Source organism: Brachyhypopomus gauderio, chromosome 7 (genome assembly GCF_052324685.1).
Source record: "Brachyhypopomus gauderio isolate BG-103 chromosome 7, BGAUD_0.2, whole genome shotgun sequence".
NCBI lineage: Eukaryota > Metazoa > Chordata > Actinopteri > Gymnotiformes > Hypopomidae > Brachyhypopomus > Brachyhypopomus gauderio.
The window spans coordinates 11441318-11457708 of record NC_135217.1 but is presented as its reverse complement, the minus strand read 5'-3'; the positions used below and the strand labels follow the sequence as shown (position 1 = coordinate 11457708).

The 16391-nt window shown below is 49.2% G+C and overlaps 1 protein-coding gene across 1 annotated transcript in view; it reads right to left on the bottom strand.

The window, feature by feature from the left end:
* tspoap1 (TSPO associated protein 1) overlaps nucleotides 1–14357 on the bottom strand; it is an 81275-nt gene extending 66918 nt beyond the window's left edge. The window contains 2 exon segments of the mRNA XM_077011697.1: nucleotides 12054–12998; nucleotides 14151–14357. Coding sequence (XP_076867812.1) covers nucleotides 12054–12971 — 918 coding nt within the window. The 5' untranslated portion in view covers nucleotides 12972–12998; nucleotides 14151–14357.
* Between the last annotated feature and the right edge of the window lie 2034 nt (nucleotides 14358–16391).

The following is a 16391-nucleotide window of genomic DNA, read 5'->3' as shown; positions in this document are numbered from 1 at the left end:
AATGCTCACTAAAGCACGCGAGGTTGAACTGAAGGGCCAGCTGATATCAACCTTGTTGGCCATGCGAAGGCATGTGCCCGTTTGAACAGTGTATAGCAGTGGGAGGTGTACCTGGGAGAACGTTAAAGACCATAAAGCCTTTAATAACAGGAGCGGCTTTAATAACCGAGGAGCTCGGGAAATAGGAGATACCTGCAGATGGATGTGAGAGGGGCAGGGTGAGGAGGAGGGGTGTGAGGGTCTGAGGCTCAGGGGGAAGAGAGGAAGGAGAGAGTGAGAGAGAGAGTGAGAGAGAGAGAGAGAGAGAGAGAGAGAGAGAGAGAGGAGAACACCATCAGTGCAGAGCGAGAGAGGAGAACACCATCAGACCAGAGTGAGAGCCCTGAGAGAGAGAGCGAGAGAGCGAGAGAGAGAGAGAAACTGAAGAGACTACAGAGATGGGGGGTGTGTGGAGTATATGTAAAGAGCAAAAGGATCAGCGAGAGGAGCAGCAGTACAGCAGGGGTCCAGAGACGCGAGCTAAAACAGAGATGCACTAGGAGTAAGACGGAGGTTGTGTGTAAAAACCTCCCACTGCTCCTCAACAGAACCTCAGCTCAACCTCCCCCTCCACCGGTTCATTACCCCGTCTAATAAACCCATTCTACCCTATCCTACTACGTCTAATAAAGCCCGCACTACACAGTCTTATCCCGTCTAATAAACCCATTCTACCCTATCCTACTACGTCTAATAAAGCCCGCACTACACAGTCTTATCCCATCTAATAAACACGCTCCACCCAGTCATATAAACCCACCCCAACACATTCTACATCTTAGAACTCAACCTGCCCCATACTACCCCATACTAATAAACCTGCCTCAGTATCAACAAATGTCTAATAAACCAAATCTGTACCCATCTTACCACATCTAATAAACTCACCCCATACTACCACATCTAATAAACCCCCAACTCCATACTATCACATCTAATAAACCCCCAACTCCATACTACCACATCTAATAACACCCCCCACCGCATACTATCACATCTAATAAACTCACCCCATACTACCACATCTAATAAACCCCCAACTCCATACTACCACATCTAATAAACCCCCCACCCCCATACTACCACATCTAATAAACCCCCAACTCCATACTACCACATCTAATAACACCCCCCACCCCATACTATCACATCTAATAAACTCACCCCATACTACCACATCTAATAAACCCCCAACTCCATACTACCACATCTAATAAACCCCCCACCCCATACTACCACATCTAATAAACCCCCAACTCCATACTACCACATCTAATAAACCCCCAACTCCATACTACCACATCTAATAAACCCCCAACTCCATACTACCACATCTAATAAACCCCCAACTCCATACTACCACATCTAATAACACCCCCCACCGCATACTACCACATCTAATAAACTCACCCCATACTACCACATCTAATAAACCCCCAACTCCATACTACCACATCTAATAAACCCCCCACCCCATACTACCACATCTAATAAACCCCCAACTCCATACTCTTAGTTTTAAGAGCAGTCTCAAAACATTCCTGTTTAGATCCGCTTTTAGTTAAGAAACTCTTATCTTAATAGTTTTATCTTATTTACTTTACTTTTTATTATCTTAGTTCACTTTTTACTTTTTATGTTATTTTAATATTTTTATCTTTAATTTCTTTTAACATTTTCTTTTTGTCTTTTGTCTTTGTCTTATATCCTTTTAATGTTTCTTTTATTTATACTGTAAAGCACTTTGAGTTACATGTATGTATGAAAGGTGCTATACAAATAAAGATTATTATTATTATTATTATTACTACCACATCTAATAAACTCACCCCATACTACCACATCTAATAAACTCACCCCATACTACCACATCTAATAAACACACCCACCCCCATACCACCACATCTAATAAACACACCCACCCCCATACTACCACATCTAATAAACACACCCACCCCATACCACCACATCTAATAAACACACCCACCCCCATACCACCACATCTAATAAACCTACCCTGGCCCCCATCTTTATATGCGAATTCGGGCCTATTAAGCATTACACCTGCTCCCTTGTTAAGTCTGCTGACAACCAAAGTGTAAATTAAGCTCATAAAGCACATTTACTAGAGCATGATTATGAGCGTGAACACACGGCTGACATCCTGGTGCGAGACGGCACGCTTCCTCCAGACAAGACCACAGCAGTTGGACCAGACTCTCTCCCAGACTCCCAACAGTCCCCCAACCACACATGGCAGTAGAGCAGGCCAATTCATCACACACACACACACACACACACACACACACACACACACACACACACACACACACACACACACACACACACACACACACACACACACACACATACATACACACACACACACACACACACACACACACACACACACACATTTAGCCAGAGTGTGGACATCTTTAGGTCACCTTACAACTGTCCTTAATCATATTCCCTCGCCATACACACACAAAGCAATAAAAATGTGTGTTGATTCAGTGTTCGTAAGATGACCTAGCTGCTTATTACTGAAGTGCACATCCACACACACACACACACACACACACCTGACTGCTCCTTGCTGGGTTGAGATGTCTATAGATAATCTCTAACGCATCATTTAAAACATCCTCTTACACGTATTGCCTTATTACAGCGTGCCTGCCCCAGACCTCCTTAGAGGCTGCCGTGTGGACTCCTCAGACCTCAGGGCATGCCCGTTAACACCTGTGCATCTCAGTTAAACTGCCCTTGACACAGACTGGAGAGCAGAGTGGTATACATTAAAGGGTTACTGCTACATACTACAGTACGTGACCTAGAACAGGTCCAGAGAACTGCCATCATCATCATCATCAACAAGGGGGTATATAAATAAAAAGCCCAGCTGTGTTGGACTGCACTGCCCAGATGGTCTTGTCCTTTAATCACGTCTTTTCTCTAGCGAGACGGAAAGACCCTTCAGACGGGCTCAGGCACGTTATCCAGGGTGTGGTTCACCCGACGTGTATTTAGAGGACGTGCTCTCACTGGGCGGCCACTTGAGGGAGGGGCCAGGTGTGGGCTGGTAGGTTGGGTGGGGGGTCAAGGAGTGTTGAGGAGAAGGAAGAAAGAAAACCCCACAAACGTTTATAGTAGCCAACTGCCATTCCATCGATCCGCCCATCCAGTTATCTATCCGTCTTTTTCATCTGTCTCCTCTCTTCCTCCCCTCATATTTCATGACCCCACCCACCACCCTAGCCTTGAAGACATCATACACTAGTTACAGAAGCTACCATGAATACAGTCCTTGTGAAAATGTCGGTATCTATTTGTTGCTCGAATCCAAAGGATAAGAGTCCAATTCTAGACAACCTGTTGTGGTCCCTGTCTCATCAGGGACTGAGCTCTACTTTAGTGCTAAGATCTCCAATACCTCAATCACGGAACGCTAACCTCGGCTATTAAGAAAACTCTGACACAAATTCAACAACAGGGATAACGAGATCACTGTACAAGTCACAATCATTACCAAGAATGTGAAACGAGAAACATGTGGAACAAGCACATTTAGTGAGCGGATTTATTATTGGGTCATCAGCCAATAAAACAGGACGTTTGTCAGTCTCACACATGCGCGAGGTGTGCGCGAGGTGTGCGTGAGGTGTGCGCGAGGTGAGCGTGAGGTGAGCGTGAGGCGTGCGTGAGGTGAGCGTGAGGCGTGCGTGAGGTGAGCGTGAGGCGAGCGTGAGTCGAGCGTGAGGTGAGCGTGAGGCGAGCGTGAGGCGTGCGCGAGGCGTGCGCGAGGTGTGCGCGAGGCGAGCGTGAGGCGTGCGCGAGGCGTGCGCGAGGTGAGCGTGAAGCGTGCGCGAGGTGAGCGTGAGGCGTGCGCGAGGCGAGCGTGAGGCGTGCGCGAGGCGAGCGTGAGGCGTGCGTGAGGTGTGCGCGAGGCGTGCGCGAGGCGAGCGTGAGGCGAGCGTGAGGTGAGCGTGAGGTGAGCGTGAGGCGTGCGTGAGGCGTGCGTGAGGTGAGCGTGAGGCGTGCGTGAGGCGAGCGTGAGGCGAGCGTGAGGTGAGCGTGAGGCGAGCGTGAGGCGTATGTATGTATGTGTATGTATGTATGTGTGCCCCCCCCAGCGTGCTCTGCAGTTCCAGTGCTGAACTCCAGCGCAGCAGCAGTGAGTCCACCGCTGGCCCATTTCTATTGCGCAGCGGCAGGAAATTGAGGTCACCCGCTGCGTCCCAATATAGCAGCCGCCTGAACGGGCGTGGGGTAGAAGTGGGCGTGTCCTCATAATCGGCATGGCGAACAAGCGTATGGAAGCTACAAGCCGCAAGGTCGCATTCCGTTGAGAAAACGCTATACCTCCGCCGGTCTGCTCTTACCTCTAGAAGAACTAATCTTTTCGTGAGCAACTACTCTGTTCGGTTTGTGTGGCTGAGGTATAACAGAATATCCAACATGACTATGAATGTCAGGCAAGAGGAACCACAAACCTGGACCTGCAAAAGAGAATCCAACGTCACAGCAGCTGGTGCTCTGCACCCACCTTGTGGAGCGTTCCCCTCTCACACACGTTGAGCTCTTCATAGGGCGAACCGTGTTTGTCCCGAACGGAGGGCGACGATCTCACGCCGTTGAACACGGCCGCGCCGTCCGCCGGCCCGAGCCGATCCTCTGACCCGAGCCGCTCCTCTGGCGTCTCTTGCTGCGGGAGCCCCGCCGGAGGTCCGGGATCGCCCGGCCCGGAGGCCGCCGGCCGGTCGGTGTGCTGCAGGGGTTCGGGTCGGGCGCACAGGTCGTGCATCGCTCGCTTTGAACTGCACACGGAAGGACGGGGTCAAACCGGGGGCGGGGGTCAGCGGAGGGGCATGGGGTGCACAGCCGACGGCGAGCGCAACAGGGCGGGAGAGACGGAGCCTCATTCAACGACCGCGGCAGAAGGGGGTGTGGGGGGGTCGGGCCGATCGGCCCGAGTGTCACCCTCTTTAAGCAGACGGAGGCTCCCGGTTCCCCCGTGCCACCCGCCTCTCCCCTCCGCCTCCTCCAACAGTCAGCGTGGTGGCTGATGCGATAAGCGAGGTGAACGAAGCGCCTGGTGACTTCTTTCTAAAATAACAAAGCGTGCCCGCTGCAGTCCGACCCCCCAACGTTAGCGTGGCGGCGTCCCAGAGCGGCGCACGGTCGCCGCACGAGTGCGAGTCACAGTGCAAGAGCGAGTCACAGCTCCAGAGCGGCCATCGCCCCTGCGAGGACGACCTGTCGCCGGTGCCGCAGTCGTCTCGGTCCCCGAGAGGCGGACGTCTCCGTGATGTCTCTCCGTCAGAGAGAGGTCCTCGCCTGCCGTCACTGGGGGGAAATCGAGCTCCGGGCAACCACAGTGGATTTGCGCGGTTGTCGGCGATGGCGAGAGGAAAACAGCGTTGTGGAGAGGGACTCCCCCTGCCAAGCCTTACGTCTCCCTCTCTCTTCTCCCTCTCTCTTCTCCCTCTCTCTTCTCCCTCTCCGCCTGCCCTCCTGCGTTGAGAGGAGCAGGGAACGACGACACGCTCACCGTCCTCCCCGCTGCTCCGGCTGCCACAGCGAGGCGGCAACGTTACAGATGCCAGAGGAAGGCAGCTCGAAGAGCAAGTGGCTGGAAAAGCCAGTGCGTGTTTGTCTGTGTGTATGATGAAGGGGGTGGAGGGAGGGGGAGGGAAGGGGGGACTGGGCAGCCTATCACGAGAGAACAGGCTCTGGGAGGGAGCCAATCCTGTCGGTGGAGAGAGCTGGTTTCCATGGAAATGACGCTGGAATGATGTCGGCTGCCTATTGATTGCTGAAGAGGCAGTGTAGCACAACGCAGAGAGAGGCCATGAGAGAGGCCCCACACACACACACACACACACACCCACCCACACACCTCAGACATGCTACAGATGACGTATGATGACAGAAATACTGAATAAAACAGGAACACTGGGGCTTTTCCCAAATCACATCACTTCATTAACTCCATTAGCTTTTGAATGTCCCTTACCTCCCAGCACACACACACACACACACACACACACACACACACACACACACACAAACTGTCTAACTAAATTAAGTTGGCAAACTTGGCACACACAGACATAGCACACACCTCAGACATGCTGCAGGTGAGGGTGTGGCTAGTAAATGAAGCCATCAAGGCACCACCACCTCCACCTCCTCCAACACATCCTCCACCTCTCTGCTCCCCTAACTGGCTCTGTGCCATTATGTTGAAAAATGGCTTCCGCTAATTACCTTTTCACCTTTCCACTGAGCAAACACATTTGGATATAGTGGAACCCCAGGGAAATCTCCACCCAGGAGCCTGTGTGCATAAAAGTGTTTGGGGGATTCTAGAGTTTCCCCATTTAGTAAAACTGCTTCAAAACACGAACCTCAACACACTGCAGCAGGGCGAGCCCGGCAGCAACAGCACGGCTGCACTCATGACGGCCATACAGAAAGCACACTCAATACAACACGCGTGAGCTAAAGACACCGGGAGGCGTGAGCTAAAGACACCGGGAGGCGTGAGCTAAAGACACCGGGAGGCGTGAGCTAAAGACACCGGGAGGCGTGAGCTAAAGACACCGGGAGGCGTGAGCTAAAGACACCGGGAGGCGTGAGCTAAAGACACCGGGCCACTGCACTGCTGCCAGAGGAGACGTGGCGTAACCGGATCTATGGGAACTTAACACGTTCTCGTTTGCATGGGCAGTAAAGTGAATGAAATGCATCGAGCTGACAAGAACGTTACCCAAACTGCTGAGTTAATGCAGTTCATACGCAGCTCACAATCTCAGAACTGGGGATGAACCCTGAATCATTCGCCCCGCAGGAAATATGGAGGAGCAGTAAAGGCATGAATGCAAATGGTGAAAAGCAGGGCGGCACAATATATCGTTTATTGATCTTCATCGCAATACTGGCTTGCGCAATACTGATATTGACTCCAATATATAAGTATATATATCCAATATATAAATAAGCTCACTATTAGACTCAGAGGTGAGAGCACCATCAACATTCTGGAACATTTTCAGCACCTGCAGCTCCTTATCCCAGTTCATACCTTCAGCCACCAAAATACTGTTCATACTGGTATAAAATATGGTTTTGTATTACTGGTATAAATATTAAATGTGATATACACTCGCCAGCCACTTTATTAGGTACGCCTGTCCAACTGACGCAAATGTTGAATCAGCCAATCACATGGCGGCAAATCAATGCCATTAGGTATGTAGACATGGCCAAGACGCCCTGCTGCAGTTCAAACCAAGCATCAGAATGGGGAAGAAAGGTGATTTAAGTGACTTTGAACATGGCATGGTTGTTGGTGCCAGACGGGCTGGTCTGAGTGTTTCAGAAACTGCTGATCTACTGGGATTTTCACGCACAACCATCTCTAGGGTTTACAGAGAATGGTCCAAAAAAGAGTGAGTGATTAAAAGGCCTTATTGATGCCAGAGGTCAGAGGAGAATGGCCAGACTGGTTTGAGCTGATAGAACGGCAACAGTAACTCAAATAACCAGTGGTTACAACCAAGGCATGCAGAAGAGCATCTCTGAAAGCACAACACGTAGAACTTTGAAGCAGATGGGCTACAGCAGCAGAAAACCACACCAGGAAACAGGAAACACAATAGTCTCTACAATTTACACAGGCTCACCAAAATTGGACAATAGAAGACTGGAAAAAACATTGCCTGGTCTAATGAGTCTCGATTTCTGCTGCGACATTCGGATGGTAGGGTCAGAATTTGGAGTCAGCAACTTGAAAGCATGCATCCATCCTGCCTTGTATCAACAGTTCAGGCTGCTGGTGGTGGTGCAATGGTGTGGGGGATATTTTCCTGGCACACTTTGGGCCCATTAGTACCAATTGAGCATCGTGTCAATGCCACAGCCTACCTGCGTATTGTTGGTGACCATGTCCATCCCTTTATGCTTTATCCTGCTGGAAGTAGCCATCAGAAGATGGGTACACTGTGGTCATAATGTCATAAAGTACGAATCATCTCAGACTGGTTTCTTGTTTACCTATGTTTATGTTTCCAGTATCTTGTTGAATCTACTACAGGTCCACATCCCTTCACAGATCACTCCACTCACACTGACTGTGGAGTCAGAGGCAGTAGCATCAAACCCTCCAACAAAGTCCGCCATGGCAGAATTATTTGGCCCACCCTTTAAAACTGACCAGAAGAACCACCAGTCTGATTTAAAGCAGCAGTTGAAAGAAGAAGTGCATTCCTACATGGCATCTTTCAAGTGATAAAAATAAGACCTATGTTTATGTTCACAGTTTACTACACAATGCAGTACAGGCTGTATGAACTACCTCAAGGGGAGTATATAACACTATATGGACACTATAGGACACTATACGATATAACACTATATGGACACTATAGGACACTATACGATATAACACTATATGGACACTATAGGACACTATACGATATAACACTATATGGACACTATAGGACACTATACGATATAACACTATATGGACACTATAGGACACTATACGATATAACACTATATGGACTGTAGTGTAACTTGCACAAAATTTGAAAGTCTGTTCAAAATAAATTGACAAAAGGTAACCAGCCTCTTCCTTCTTATGTCCAACCATTCTGAATTTGTACACACAGTGGGGTCCATACCGCAGTGTGAATTTGTACCGTTACAACCCAATATACACCAAAAAGTGTTTAGTCAATATATCCTGTCTTTCCAGCTTTTGTTTCACAACTTTCACAAATATATAGAGTAGCTGTCTTTTAGCACATCAGTCACTGAGGACAGCAGTGGTGTGGGCCTCTGGTGCTTTATCGAAATGTAGTTTTGAAGAAATAAATATGAAAACAGATGAAGGCAAGGAGAATCGGTTGAAGGCAGTCAGGCAAGGAGAGAGGAAGAATCGCTGACTGTATGAATATAACATGAAAGGAATTCATAGACTTGGAGGCACACAATGCTAATTTTTTGCAAGCTTCACAGAAGCAGCTAGTCTGGGTGCATCGGTAAGCTCAGAAACACAAGGACCTCAGAAACACATGGAGTTCATATCTGGCAGAGTTTATGAGGCCTGGCTCCAATACCGTGAAGAGTATCGCGGAGAGCACGAGAGCGCCTGTTTCTCGGCACTGCCAGAGACGGGAGAGAGAAACGGGGAGCCCAGCCTGAGCTGGATGTGCAGGGACCCTGAAGCTGCCTCTGCCGTCTGGCTGAGGACTGTAGTTAATAACTTGGTTAATAACTCAAGACGGCCGGCGTTGGGAGCAGCACCCGGAGATGATCCAGTTATAACGCTCCCCTACGAAGAAGCGCTGCACTCCCTCACCATCTCTTCACCTCATGGACACGCTCACTTCTAAAAACTCTGAAGAACTGGCCACTTAAACCACAGTCCATCAGGCTAGAAGGAGCGATGCGAATCTAGACTGGCTGTTTGTGAAGGCACCGTGCTCGGGGTTCGACTCGCACGCCTGCCTCTGTTCTTCCTCCCTCCCTGGTTCCGGTGGATTTTTCCCAGTGAGTGCTGACTTATGTCTGTGTGAGAAGGCAGCACTAAGCTGCAGTAGACCCCACACTCCTCTTAGGTCTGTGTGAGGAGGCAGGGTTGAGCTGCAGTAGACCCCACACTCCTCTTAGGTCTGTGTGAGGAGGCAGCCTGAGCTGCAGTAGACCCCACACTCCTCTTAGGTCTGTGTGAGGAGGCAGCCTGAGCTGCAGTAGACCCCACACTCCTCTTAGGTCTGTGTGAGGAGGCAGGGTTGAGCTGCAGTAGACCCCACACTCCTCTTAGGTCTGTGTGAGGAGGCAGTACTAAGCTGCAGTAGACCCCACACTCCTCTTAGGTCTGTGTGAGGAGGAAGTACTAAGCTGCAGTAGACCCCACACTCCTCTTAGGTCTGTGTGAGGAGGCAGCCTGAGCTGCAGTAGACCCCACACTCCTCTTAGGTCTGTGTGAGGAGGCAGCCTGAGCTGCAGTAGACCCCACACTCCTCTTAGGTCTGTGTGAGGAGGCAGCCTGAGCTGCAGTAGACCCCACACTCCTCTTAGGTCTGTGTGAGGAGGCAGCACTAAGCTGCAGTAGACCCCACACTCCTCTTAGGTCTGTGTGAGGAGGCAGCCTGAGCTGCAGTAGACCCCACACTCCTCTTAGGTCTGTGTGAGGAGGCAGCGTTGAGCTGCAGTAGACCCCACACTCCTCTTAGGTCTGTGTGAGGAGGCAGCACTAAGCTGCAGTAGACCCCACACTCCTCTTAGGTCTGTGTGAGGAGGCAGCCTGAGCTGCAGTAGACCCCACACTCCTCTTAGGTCTGTGTGAGGAGGCAGCGTTGAGCTGCAGTAGACCCCACACTCCTCTTAGGTCTGTGTGAGGAGGCAGCACTGAGCTGCAGTAGACCCCACACTCCTCTTAGGTCTGTGTGAGGAGGCAGCCTGAGCTGCAGTAGACCCCACACTCCTCTTAGGTCTGTGTGAGGAGGCAGCAGTGAGCTGCAGTAGACCCCACACTCCTCTTAGGTCTGTGTGAGGAGGCAGCCTGAGCTGCAGTAGACCCCAGTAGGCAGTCAGGTAAGGCTTCATCACTCAGGCATCACATATGCAGCCCTGAGAACTGCCTCAAACTGCCTCACAGGAAGGCAAGTTCAGAAACAGCAGCGGTATATCGACGGAGACGAGTATGAGGAAGAACACGGCCCACGCAATTCTGCACATGTTGTTACTTCTTCTGCGCTACACCTGACACGCTGTGGAACAGGATGCATGAAACGCAGCGGCAACAGCTGCAAGCAAACTAATCAGAGTGAGCAGACCCAACTGTGCTGTTAAAGGCGCTTATGGCGCCTCGAAACCGAACCCATTTCAAACGCCTGCCGTTCACCCTTCATTAATAGTGCAATGAAAAAGTCAATACATCACCACAGCACGGAAGTAGTCGTGAGAGTGGTGTACAGAGAGAGAGAGAGAGAGAGAGAGAGAGAGAGAGAGAGAGAGAGAGAGAGAGAGAGAGAGAGAGAGAGAGAGAGAGAGAGAGAGAAGGGAAGCTTGGATATCAGCATGAGAGAGTGAGCACTTCAGTCAAGGGCAAAAAACAAAGGCACGAACACAAACTGCTGTACAATCTCAGCTCAATTAGTCTCCCCCCTGACGCATGAATAAGATCTACTGGAGGTTCATTTCACAAGTTCATGATCATTTGATTAAATGGCTGCGTTGCAAAACATGATGAAGTATGTGACTCTGTAATACCGACCTGGGCCCTCGTCCTTAGGAAGAAGGGAATTGCAGTATAGCCTGGAGAAACAGGGAGCAGGAAAAGAGCCCCTCCTTTCAGACAGTGGGGGAGGAGTCTGTCCAGGTGGAGTTTACTGCCCCCCCCCCCCCCCCCCCCCCAGACTAGGCTGTCTAGACTACTTCAGTCCAGGCTGACTGAACAGAAGAAGTAAATGTGCCTCACTGAGGACGAATGCTACGGGACCGAGCACCCACAGTGGCCGGCGAGGTCGAGGGGAGACCAGTGACTCAGCACGTCTGGTCAGGAGCCATGTCAGCTGGTTCCATCTCTACAGGAGGAGGTGAGGGCCCCTGTATCGTCACTGACCTGTGATCAGTCACAGTCCTCTTCCCTGGCTAAACTCCAAGGTTCACACATTATACCCTCCTTAACATATACGCCCCCTTAACACACACACACACACACACACACACACACACACACACACACACACACACACACACACACACACACACACACAAACACACACAAACACACACAAACACACACGGGTTTTTGCAATCTAGCTGCAATTCCAGCAACTTTAAGAATTTTGACTAGCTGACCGAGTTCATCTTTGATGGTGATGTGCTTCAGCTTCTGGGAGTTACGCAGACAGACATGCTCACACCAGCTCACCCACACTCGCTCCTGTTGCTAGGTAACCAGCCCTAAAAAGCAGAAAACAGCGAGGTTCTATTACCGTGTCAGCCGTGGTGTCCTCCAAACACGTGGAGGGAGACGACTTCTCCATGGCCGAACTGGGTCTAGATGGGTCACAGCTGGTCTTTTCGGGGATGGGACCAGGGCACCCTGTCTTGGTGGTCCTCCCTCGCCCTGGGGGAGAACATCGTGCCGTGTCCTTTGCCTCTGACAAGTCCAACAAAGTCTGCTTGCTCCGTTTCATGGGTGGTGGCGACGAACGCTGAGGCTTCTGGGACAGTGAGCAAGAGCGGGTGATGGAGGGCGCGGGGCTCAGCCCACTGTGAGGTGTGGCCTCGTTGGGCGGGTGCGCACAGCTCTTTGACCTCGGCCTGGGCGAGCGGAGCACGCGCTCTCTCCCCTCCTTCCTCCGCTCCTCCTCTTCCTCGACCTCCGCGGGGTGCCCATGCGCCTCCAACAAGTGGCACAGGAAGTAGCTCCTCTCCCGCTCCACTCCTTCGCGAAGGCAGCGCAGGAGGGTGGCCTGCTCCCCCCGCGCCTCCCCGTGCAGGGCCTCCAGGAGCTCCTCCAGCTTACGGTACACCTGCCCGTTGCCCAGACACGCCGGCCGGCCCTGCTCCTGTCCACCTCCCGCGCTGACCTTGACGCCGGTGATCTCGTCAGCCAAGGTGCGCTGCAGTTCCCCGGTCTGCCACAGGGTAGCGACACTGGGTCTCTGCTCCTGTTCCTCCTCCTCCTGCACCCCTTCCTGACGTCGACGGAGCTCCGGCGGGAACCGGCCGCGTGCCCGTTGTTTCCAGCTCCGCTCCGGGTCCAACGTGGCCCTGATGCGCACCACCTCCCAGGCTGTGTGAGGACGGGAGAGGCCTTCAGATCCCGCAGGGGTGCGCCTATGGCAGGGAGAGCCTTTCATGGAGGAGAGATCATGGGGGTTACCGTTAGCTCCAGCCCTGCCCATAGTTAGCGGAGGCGGCGGAAACAAGGCCTTGTTAGGAGACATGCATCAGGGATTAGGGACAGGAATGGAAAGAGAACAAACAAGCACAAATGAGGACACCATGCAGAAACCAACATGCAAATATTTTTCAGTTACTTCATGACAAGTAAGCAAGAGCCACAGAATATTTATGATAATCTTTATGATAATCTTTATGATAAAGGCAAAGCAACTAATTTAGTTACAAGTGAAAATCTTCAAGGCTAATAGATCGGCTGTGTTATTTGAAACTCGTGTGGAGCTTGTGTGATTTTGCTCACAGTAAAAGTAAAAGCCAGGAAAGGGGAACAAACTTTTATTTGATGTTGTATTAAGTGCAATATGGGAAAGAAGCCAGAAGAAGAAATGTCAGAGGAAACTCTTTGTTCCTTCCTTCCCTCTCCTGGACAGCACTACTGAACAAAGCAACCGCACAGTAGCTTTCTTTGGTCTTCTAGCTACACATATAATAGACAAGACGAATTTATAATACTCCTGAAGTTATCCTAGCTGTTTAGTCGCTCAGAAGTCCATTCTCAGACAATCATGGTTTGATGTTATGGACTGTACTGCCATGTTCGGCGCCGATACCCTCTTGGGACGTTGAAATGATTCAGGAGCAGATAAGGATCAATTCAGGCACAAGTTCTTTACTTTTAGTACACTGAACTGACAATGGTTTTGTAATGGTAGACTTCAGCAACATCACAGGGGGTCCAAACAAGGCAAGATACGATGACAAAGATACCTAACCTACGTATAACCGTCCATTCTAATGGACTTTAACATGGTCAGTATTAGCTAGCTACTACGTAAAATCGTACGTAGTAGTTTAATGTTAATATTTAATGCTTAATGTTATTGGACCAAAGGCACGACTGCTGCGCCCGTCTGTCAGCGCTGTGTCAGGTCTACGGGTGACAGCGCTCCGCCACCAGTGGACTAACTGTACAGGTCAATTAACACTTCGTTTCCACGAATCCTTTAAAAACTCGTCGCCAACACAAACTGTTGCTTTAACCATACGTGTTTTGGTCAGTTCATGTTACACTGTTTACAGCTCATCAGTTATCAGTAGTCGGCTATGTTTTCATCTTAGGCTTTTAGCCGGCGGGCTAACTATGTGTTTTTATTCACGTTAGATGAGCGCCGAGCACTTACCTCACCGCTCAAGACGCCTTCACAATGTCGGGCGCTCCTTAACAATATCCCTGCAGTTTTATAGGCTTATTTATTTCAAGCAGCTATACCTAGCACACCCAGAAACATATCGGTGTCATAGTTTGTGTTGCTTAGGCTCGGACTTGATCCGCAAGACGTCGTGAAGTTGTTCCCAGCACAAGCTAATGTCCGGCTGCTGGACCTAACTTTAAGGCGCCCAGTCATGGAGTGGACCGAGATGAATTCCCTGAGTATAGAGCGACCACTAGTGGCTGCTTTACGATAGTGCATAGGCTCAAATAAGAGTTTTGACATACTGTAGTTGCCTGGGCGTCTTTTAGTGGCAAATAGTACATATGTGTAACACATATCATGTACTGCAATTAGTACATGATATGTGTAATTTTCCACTCGGCGTTTACTTGACGCACACCATCACTGATTAAATAACAGTGAGTTGTATTATGATGTTTGATGCACGAGAAGTAGTTCAATATATAATAATGACAATCTTAAATCTTTTGCGTAACACTGGTTATCTCCTGCTTGTGTTATATAAGTTTATTCAGCATAATATAGTGAAACATTTTAGTCGCTGAAATCACACAGTAATAGATTATTGTTAATTTATCTTTAATTTTTAGTTTATTTAGTATTCTTTTTATTGACTGTTATATTTTTATATTTTATTAACTGTAGACTATAAACTACTGAAACATATTTCATTGAACTTCCTGAAACAATCCAACAATAGGTTAAATTGAATTATTACAGTCTGTCAGCCTACCACCTCCAACACATCACACTCGTGTCGTGTCATCAGTGTTTGGTTTCAGCACATACAATGTTCCTCTGTTTGGAGTATTCCCTTTTCTGCTGCCACCTCCATGTGCAGCTTCACATGCTGGCCCTCTACCCAGTTTTCCCCACTGAGACTCTGTCACTCTTTATACATTATTTGTGGGGACTCTTTTCTCGTCCCCCTCCTAAGACGTTTAGCCTCAGTCCTCAGCCCCATGCATCAGCTGACCAGGATGGCGGGGGAAACACAGAGATCCCTTTTTAAAATGGACCCTACAAATAACTGTCACTGATACTACAAAGTAGTCAATCTTATGACTCTGACGTCTACAGAACCTACATATAATATTGAAGTAATTCCACTTTGATTTGGGATTTTTGCATTGTGCTGCTCTGGGTCCAGTGTTTCTGGGGATGGGGACAATGACTTTGGCCCACACTGAGTTTCAGTTACACAAACATGAAGGATGTGACCCACCTGTGACAGCATCAAAGCAATGGCAGGATTCACACAGCACGTGGGAGTTCTTTTTGCATCATTTTGCCTTCATAATGCTCATTATATTTTCATGCGTGTACATTTATTATCTGTATGTACACGCATGATGTTATAAACATCATGCAGATTTTGCAAGCTCACCTTCTATGGCTGCAGTGACCCACACTGTGTCGCTTTGCACTTAAATATATGGTATTCAATTTCTGGAGAAGTTGTTATCAAAACTGCAAACAAGCAAAATATTAACTATTAAATTCTAAATAATTAAATATTCGATTGCTTTAGTGCATTTTGCACTCGGCTGCTTCCCCTTTTGCTTCTAGTCTGGCCTTTAGCCATGTGCACTCCACAACTGTGTAACCTAAAATGAACTATTTCTCTAACAGCGAAATATGATCCCAGGGTAATATATCAAGTGTTATATACCTCATCCACAATTGTTTTTAGTGGGAGGCCTTAGAGATGTCACAACTTTGTTAGTGTCTGTTCAGCATGTCATGCACACTTCTTAAGGCTGGCCTCTTAGGACCACTGACACACACCTGTGTGTTAGAAAGAGCACCATCCTCATCATTGCTATTTCTCCAAGACCTGTTGTTCCACTCCAGAGCCAGAGAAACTACATAGAGTTTATTCCCGTCTTTTTGGTTTTTATCCTGCCTAAGGATATTGATTTGGATAGAAGACTGCAATTAACCTCACAAACAACCAGTGTTGGGAACTGTGACGGGCAGGTGTGAGCAACAAAAAGGAAGCGATCACGCCAAGTCTCAGGGAAAAAGGGTGGTTTAATATAAAGTGTGCAAACCTAAAACCCGTGCAATAGATCCGAATTAAGGATATAATGACCAGCGGTCAACTGGTACAAAGACAAGGCATATATAGACAGACAAACGACCATCAGGTGGGAACGGATCACGGGCTCCGCCCACCTGAGGGGC